Source organism: Pyrus communis, chromosome 8 (assembly GCF_041283825.1).
Source record: "Pyrus communis isolate YQ-2024b chromosome 8, ASM4128382v1, whole genome shotgun sequence".
Classification (NCBI taxonomy): domain Eukaryota; kingdom Viridiplantae; phylum Streptophyta; class Magnoliopsida; order Rosales; family Rosaceae; genus Pyrus; species Pyrus communis.
This window is the reverse complement of record NC_142572.1, coordinates 18,523,433-18,531,618: the sequence shown is the minus strand read 5'-3', so window position 1 is coordinate 18,531,618 and position 8,186 is coordinate 18,523,433. Positions and strand designations below refer to the sequence as shown.

The 8,186-nt window shown below is 42.6% G+C and overlaps 1 protein-coding gene across 2 annotated transcripts; it reads right to left on the bottom strand.

The window, feature by feature from the left end:
- Positions 1 to 638: 638 nt before the first annotated feature.
- On the bottom strand, positions 639 to 5,580 carry LOC137717788 (uncharacterized). 2 transcript variants are annotated; one of them, XR_015965447.1, is made up of 2 exons: positions 1,868 to 5,580; positions 639 to 934 (listed from the first exon to the last, which is right to left on the bottom strand). XR_015965447.1 is itself a non-coding variant. In XM_068457276.2 (2 exons), exons 1-2 carry the CDS (start codon positions 5,351 to 5,353, stop codon positions 822 to 824), a joined length of 2,781 nt encoding a protein of 926 aa, XP_068313377.2. In that variant the 5' UTR covers positions 5,354 to 5,580; the 3' UTR covers positions 639 to 821. The 2 variants fall into 2 exon arrangements, 1 of the variants encoding a protein (XP_068313377.2); XM_068457276.2 differs by having other exon boundaries at positions 2,686 to 5,580.
- Between the last annotated feature and the right edge of the window lie 2,606 nt (positions 5,581 to 8,186).

Genomic DNA, 8,186 nt, shown 5'->3' with positions numbered 1-8,186 from the left:
GTAGTAGTAGGTATAAAATGACAGCAATCAAATGCCAATTCTTGGGTTTTATTTGTAAAGTTTTTATTCCTTGGTAATCAAAGCCCAAAGATCTATGAATGTACCCATGTTTGACTAACCAAGCAAACAAATGACTCTGCATCTTTTTTATCTCTCCCACATTTTGATTTGTATTTTATTTATATAGGTATTTCATATTTATGATGAAATTTATGAAAATTGACTCGCTCTTTGCTTTGTTATCCTGTACAAAAGGATCCTGCTTAATTCACTAATTCAGGGGGGTAGGAAGAGAGCTAGGTGGCACACCTTTTTCAAATTTCAGATTTTGTTCGTAAGACATGGTTTTTAAACTTGATGATTTCAAAACTGAAAAACGATTTTGTTTAATGGAAAAATTGAATAGAATAGATCGATAGGTAATATCATTATGATTCTAACAATAAGATTTATTTTCATTGAATATTAAATCGGAAATGATTTCCACTCACACTTGTTCTACTTTAACCAGAGTGCGGAAATCACTTCCATGCTAATTATGGACCTTAATTTCCTGAAGAACCGAAAACAATTCCTGCATTATAGATAGCTTAAGAGAAATGGAGATTCTAATGAAAGTCATGAAATATACCGACACATTTCGACAACAGAGCAGCACCATCTTTTTATACATGAAACTAAAATGCCGAAATCACGATTAGTTCCATACGAAATCACGATAATTAATCAAGTAAAAGTACCCGAATAATGATTAGGTCAATCATCAAACCAAAATACGCATGTTCTCCGGTGATTTACAAGTCATCAACTAAACCACTGCATCAGCGTGACAAGTTTGGTTCACATCTGCTTCGCCACCTCTGTGTTGGATAATTCTTGCTCGTCTTCCCAGCCAACTTCAGTGAACTTGCATTCAAAGATGTTCCACTCGGACCTGCAGAGCGAGCATGAGAAAGAAAATTTATTGATGCCAACGACGGTATCCCTTGAGATACTCATGGTTTACCATATTTTCCCTCTTCACTAACGCCGTTATCCTCAACAGAAACAGAAACAGAAAAGAATATATTGGCCATGTTCCAATACTTCATTTGATATACATTGTTCCGACGAGTATATTATTTTAAACTCCAATTCGACAAGAAATGTTTGCACCCTTATTCTCAAAGCTGCAAGTTTAACAAAACAATGTTGCCTTCGGGTAAAGCATGTTCATAAAGAGGCAATGGTATAAATGAAATCTTGACCACAAAACTCGTCATTGAAATGATCAATCGAAGAGCTATACTACCTTCAACAGCTTATAGCTTCTATCTGTCAGAGGGGCTGGTTGCCCATAATTTCAACCTTTTGAGTTCGTAAATTCCTCTAAACATCGATCGCGGCTGGCATCCAGTTCAACTCATTTTTATGACTTCCAGTCCCCTACCTCCTAGACCTCATAACAAAGCAATTACCCGTGTCCTGCAGCGTCTATACTCTCCTTCTGGTAAGCTACAAGTTTACCAGGTGAACCTGATATTACCCTTCGTGTTCTTCTCAACTCAATCTTTTGTAATGACATTTACAATTCTCCTACTAAACTGCTAACTTTTGATCAACGTTGTGTATCTAATCCTTCGCTCAGACTATCAATCCCTACAGTTCCCAATCTTAACCCATCAACACGAAAACTACTTTTTCCCACAACATTGTAACTTAGAAATGCTCTAATTCAAGCTACATTATGATTCTCAGCATACCAAAACCTTTTTTTTGTTCAAATCATTGCATTCTCTACATCTAAAATCAGTTAAATACGCTCTGGTAAAATAGCAAACATCAAAAAACAAAGGCATTGCTTAAACAAATAGTGAATCTGACTCACCAGAAACAGCATCACTGCCCTCCAAGCTCTGACTCACCAGAGGTGCCGGTTGCCAATAATTTCAACCTTTTAAATCCTAATTCAACTTCCTAAGTTTGTAAATTCCTCTAAATATCGATCACGGCTGGCATCCAATTCAACTCAGATTTATGACTTCCAGTCACCTACCTCCTAGACCTCATAAAAATTTCTTCATTCACAGGTTACAACTATCCTAATCTGTCGAAAATATTTTGACAACATGCATCACCAACTTAAATACATACTCCTCCATCCTCTCCAAAGTCCTTTCCATCCAGCATTTTGCTTTAACATTTCCAATGTTTACTTAACCCTTTACCTTATCCAATACATCTAAAGGGCAACCCCAAGTGAACAAGGCTCCCCTGCTTTGCTTTAACATTAACCGTGTCCTCCAGCGCCTATACTTCCCTTCTGGTAAGCTACAAGTTTATCAGCTGAAGCTGATATTACCCTTTGTGTTCTTCTCAACTCAAATCTTTTGTAATGACATTTACAATTCTCCTACTAAACTGCTTACTTTTGATCAATGCTATGCTTCAAATCTTTCGCTCAGACTATCAATCCCTACTGTTCCCAATCTTAACCAACTGACACAAAACTACCTTTTCCCACAGCATTGTAACTTAGAAATGCTCTAATTCATGCTACATTATGATTCTCGGCATACCAAAACCTTTTTTTTCTTTCAAATCATTGCATTCTCAACATCTAAAATCAGTTAAATAAGCTATGATAAAATAGCAAACATCACAAAACAAAGGCATTGCTTAAACAAATAGTGAATTCTGACTCACCAGAAACAGCATCACTGCCCTCCAAGCTCTGAACCCCACTGCCATTGCTGTCACCAACCTCGCCTTTCTTAACCCAAAGCCTAAACCCAGAACCTCTCTGTCTCTGTAAATGGAAGCGGCCTACCCTCTTATCATAATCCCTTATTTCACCGGTACCACGGCGATCAGCTCCACTCCATCTCCTCAACTTATCATCCCCATTACCAGCCTCACCATCCACCGATAAACCCTCAAATTTCGGTACAATTTCCTCCGCCAGAACCACATTCTCGCTCTTTGCCCTAATTTCAGTTTCAATTTCAATTCCAACTCCCTTTTCTTCCTTTCCAGTCGCCTGATCGTTTTCCTTCTCACCACTCACCGGAGGCTCGTCCACTCCACCTTCCTTCTCAGTCACATCCTCCTCTTCCCTAGCTTTCTTCTTCGACTTTCTGTCACCCTTCCTCTTCTTCTTCTTCTTCTTCTTCTTCTTCCATTTCTTCTCCTCCTCTGGTTCCTCGCTTTTCTTCCCCTCCAGCTCAGTAACCTCGAGCTCTGAAACACCCTGATTAATTGGGCGAAACTGCCCCTGATCACTCCGATTCCTCGGCTTATTAGCAATTTCGGTTCTTCCAACTACGGTGTTTTGCTTCAGCTCTTCTTCGTCGCTTCTTTTAGCCTCTAGCAAGGGTGCCCAATCACTCCGATTTCTGGGATTGTTACCAGTTCCGGTTCTTTGAACGACGGCGTTTTGCTTCACCTCTTCCTCCTCGCTTCTCTTCCCCTCCAGCAAGGGTGCCCGACCAACCTGATTCACCGTCCGAAACTGCGCCCGATCACTCCAATTTCTCGGATTGTTACCCCTTCCGGTTCTCCGAATGACGCCGTTTTCCTTCGGCTGTCCTTCCTCGCTTCTTTTTTCCTCCAGCTCAGCATCTTCACATTCCGAAACATTCCTATTAATCGGCCGAAACTCTTCCCGATTACCGCGATTCCTCGGTCTTTCAGCGGTTTCGGTTCTCTTAACCACAGCGTTTTGCTTCGGCTTTTCTTCCTCGCTTCTTTTCCCCTCCAGCACAGTTTCATCGCGCTCCGGAACACTCTGATTAACTGGCCGAAACTGTGCCCGATCACTCCGATTTCTCGGATTGTTACCGGTTCCGATTCTTTGAACGACGGCGTTTTGCTTCGCCTCTTCCTCCTCGCTTCTCTTTCCCTCCAGCAAGGGTGCCCGACCAACCTGATTCACCGTCCGAAACTGCGCCCGATCACTCCGATTTCTAGGATTGTTACCCGCTCCGGTTCTCCGAACGACGTCGTTTTCCTCCGGCTCTCCTTCCTCGCTTCTTTTTCCCTCCAGCTCAGCATCTTCACATTCCGAAACATTCCTATTAATCGGCCGAAACTCTTCCCGATTACCGCGGTTCCTCGGTCTGTCGGTGGTTTCAGCTCTCTTAACCACAGCGTTTTGCTTCGGCTTTTCTTCCTCGCTTCTTTTCCCCTCCAGCACAGTCCCATCGCGCTCCGGAACACTCCGATTAACTGGCCGAAACTGTGCCCGATCACTCCGATTTCTCGGATTGTTACTGGTTCCGGTTCTTTGAAAGACGGCGTTCTGCTTCGCCTCTTCTTCCTCGCTTCTTTTCCCCTCCAGCAAGGGTGCCAGACCAACCCGATTCACCGTCCGAAACTGTGCCCGATCTCTCGGATTGTTACCGGTTCCGGTTCGGAAGACGCCTTTTTCCTCCGGCTCTCCTTCCTCGCTTTTTTTCCCTTCCAGCTCAGCATGCTCGCATTCCAGAACATTCAGATTAACCGGCGGAAAGTCTTCCCGATTACCACGATTCCTCGGCTTGTCATCGGTTTCGGCTCTCTTAACGACCGCGTAATGCTTCGGCTTTTCTTCCTCGCTTCTTTTCCCCTCCCGCTCAGAAACACTCCGATTAACTGGCCAAAACTGTGCCCGATCACTCCGATTTCTCGGAATGTTACCGGTTCCGGTTCTTCCAACGACGGCGTTTTGCTTTGCCTCTGCTTCCTCACTTCTTTCCCCCGCCAGCAAGGGTGCCAGACCAACCCGATTTACCGTCCGAAACTGTGCCCGGTCACTCCCATTTCTCGAATTGTTACCCGTTGCGGTTCTCCGAACGACGACGTTTTCCTTCGGTTCTCCTACCTCGCCTCTTTTTCCCTCCAGCTCAATATCCTCGCATTCCGAAACACTCCGATAAACCGGCCGAAACTCTTCCCGATTCTCTCGATTCCTCGGCTTGTCATCGGTTTCGGCTCTCTTAACGACAGCGTTTTGCTTCGGCTTTTCTTCCTCGCTTCCTTTCCCCTCCACCTCAGCCCCACCGAACTCCGAAACACTCCGATTAACTGGCCGAAGCTGTCCCCGATTACCACCATACCTAGGCTTGGAACCGGTTTCCAGGTTCCGAACGATGGCGTTTTGCCTCTTCTGCTTCGCCTCTTCTTCTCGGAGCTTCCGCTGCCGGAGCTCTTCTTCTCGCTGTTCCCTCCCCTCTCGTCGCCGTTTCTCCTCCTCTTCCCGTCGTTTCTTCTCCTCTTGCCGTCGTTCTTCCTCCTGCTGTCGTTCCTGGTCTCTGAGCCAGCGCTCTTTAAGGTCGTTGAGGGTGACGTAGTTGGCGGGCACAGATTGGGGCCTCTTCAATTTGGTGTCCGCCATTTTCGCTCCACAGTCCACTAAAGAATGACTGAGCCAAACCCAACGACAAAGGCAAAGCCTTTTTCATTATTTATTTTCGATTTTCTTTTTCTTTATTAAAGGAAAAACAATGAGCAATTTCTAATAATTTTCTTTATTTAAAAAGTTTCGAAGTCAATCCCTCCCTTACGTTTCCGTCAAATTGTAGGTCATTTTCGTCCATTTCCGTCGGGAAACTTACATTAACGTGTGATGGGTTCGGTCATTACCGTCAATGTGACTATTAAGGACAATAATTAGGTAGAATGTCTATCCACATCAGTTGTGAATGATGAATTTTAACACACCTCTGTCATAAAAAATTTGTTTTTTTTTTTTTTAAAAGTCGATCATTTTTCAATTTATCATTCAAAGTTCATTGCGACAATCTAATTATTATCAAAATCATCAATTTGTTCAATGTATATAAATTACTAAACCATTTTTATTTTTTTAATCTTTAAAATAGGATATTGCAAACTACTTAAATTATTTAATGTAAACAATAAAGATGCGTTAGTCACAATTGAAATACATAAAAAGAGGCACTCCTAAATAGGGGTGGGCAAACGAGTATAGGAACTACGGGTTAGGACGGGTAATCAAGGTTCGGGGCGGGTACAGGCCAGTTCTAATTTTTTTAATAAGAGAAACGGGGCGGGGCGATGAAATTTTAGGGGTGGGCAAGTTCCAACTGTATAGAAAAACAAGGCCCTCGACTGGCCCGTTTGTAATATCAATGGACGGACGAGATTGAAGAGTAACCCACCATCCAATCTTAACCGTTAGTTTTACCCTAGGTCTCCTCCAGCTCTACTTTGTCACTCGAGTCCTCGAACTCGATTCTCTCTCGCAATCTTGCATGCATCATCCCTTCCCCTCCACAGTTCCACCCACACTCTGTCACTCTCCGTCAATCATCTCCCCCACCACCCCAACATCACCGCCGTCGCAAATATGGGCCCTAGCGACCACCACGATGGCCCATCAACCTCGATTGTCCTCCTCAGGTCCTCGATGACATCCCAGACTTAGAGATTCTCACTGACCTAGTCCTCACTTTCACGATCTCTCTCCTGAATCTAGATTGAATCTCCTCAACCTTCCCTATCGAATCTCGACAGTCGACAGGCAAGTGCTTCTGCCTGTCCAGGTGCCGAATTTCCAGCATCCTCTTTCAATTTTTGGCGGATATCGGTGCGACGCTCGTGGCTGGGAGATGGGGAATCACTTCATTTCATCTTTACAGTGCTGCTTGATGGGAGTTGTGGTGTCGATTTAGGAAATCGGTTTTGTGAAATCCCGTTCCTGGATTTAATTGTTATAATCTACGTATTTGTATTATTGAGATTTTATATTATTTTTGAGAAATTATATTAATTTATTTGGATTTAAATTTTAATTAAATTAGTTACGAAGTTTGAAGTTTGGAAGGTAATTATTTAAAATTTGTTGACCTTTTGAGGTCACAAGTAACGTATTTGAATAGATCTTGAAACTATGAGCACATAGGCGAAAACCGTTTGCGAGTCCGGATTATAACAGTATAGATACAGACATTTGAAGTTGTGTTACTAACCTATAGATTTTTAAATTTATTTTAAACTCCCATCTTGTGGGATAAGGAGACCAATCAGAAGAAAAGAAAATAAGGGAAAGGAGGAAAGGGAAAGGGAGAGAACCGGCCAACCCGGTTTCTCCACCCGACCCGCCAACTTGACCCGCTCATATCTCCTTCATACGAACTCCGTTTTGGGTGATCTCGGTGTCCATGGAAAGCCCTTGATGAGCCCTACATCTTTATAGTGTTAGATTTCCCAAATTCTTTCCCATTTTTCCAGTTCGAAGCCACAAACCCACGGGTGTTCCAGCGGCTTTATCCCTTTTTTTTGGGGCTTCGGCAAGTTTCACCATCCATGACCACCACCACAAGACTCCCCTCAATCCCAGGAACAAAGCCCAAGCAGTGTTGGAGGCGTCGGAGTTCGATTGGAAGCCGAATCAAAGCACACCTTTTTTTAGGGTTTCGGCAGGTTTGAGTGAAATTGAGGTGTTTCTTGGCCAAATTGGACTTGGCCACAGGTATAAAGTTTGCTCTACTCTTTGAGATCTTCATTTCTGTAATTATGGTAATTTTTAAAAATAGTTGAATTTTCCGGCGAGTCGAGACGACCGACCGCCACCTACGGCGGCTCATGCGACGGTGCGTGACCAGTGGGCCTATATTGGTTAGATAGTGACTTGAATATATGAGATATGTTTATTATCTTAATTTCTTATATTGGTATCAATTGTGATTAAGAATTGGTCTTATGAATATGATTTCTATTGAAATGTGATTTTTATATATTTAGCCATAGACCTATGATTATTAAATAGGATTTGGCTTGTGCACTGATGATGTTTGTGACATATATGTGTTTAATTATCTTTTTAATAATGTGATTGATAATTATGATGAATGTTATGACAATTATGGGATTTAAATATTGTTTGATAATTATTTGGATATGATTGCCAACTGAATACCTATTTGAAATTGGCATTACTACCTAGCATGAGATGGAGATGGAAGTCAAGAGATGAGTTAGGTACTTTATTAGATTTTTAGTAGAAATAGTAATTAAGGGAATTCCTTGAGTTGTGCTTCATATGACTAGATGTTGGTTGATATGTGGAATCGATAGCTTGTATGTGCATAATTATGTTTAATGTGTGATGATGAGATTGCACCACGTAGTCCTACTTGGTATATCCGCGATGGGGGACCATATGTATTCAGGGGTGATCATGCTTAGTATATCCGCGATGGGTG

Coding starts and splice junctions, on each gene's coding strand:
- LOC137717788 (XM_068457276.2), bottom strand. CDS start 5,353: ATGGCGGACACCAAATTGAAGAGGCCCCAATCTGTGCCCGCCAACTAC. Junction 935..2,685: donor GGGCAGTGATGCTGTTTCTG/GTGAGTCAGAAT, acceptor CTCGCTCTGCAG/GTCCGAGTGGAACATCTTTG.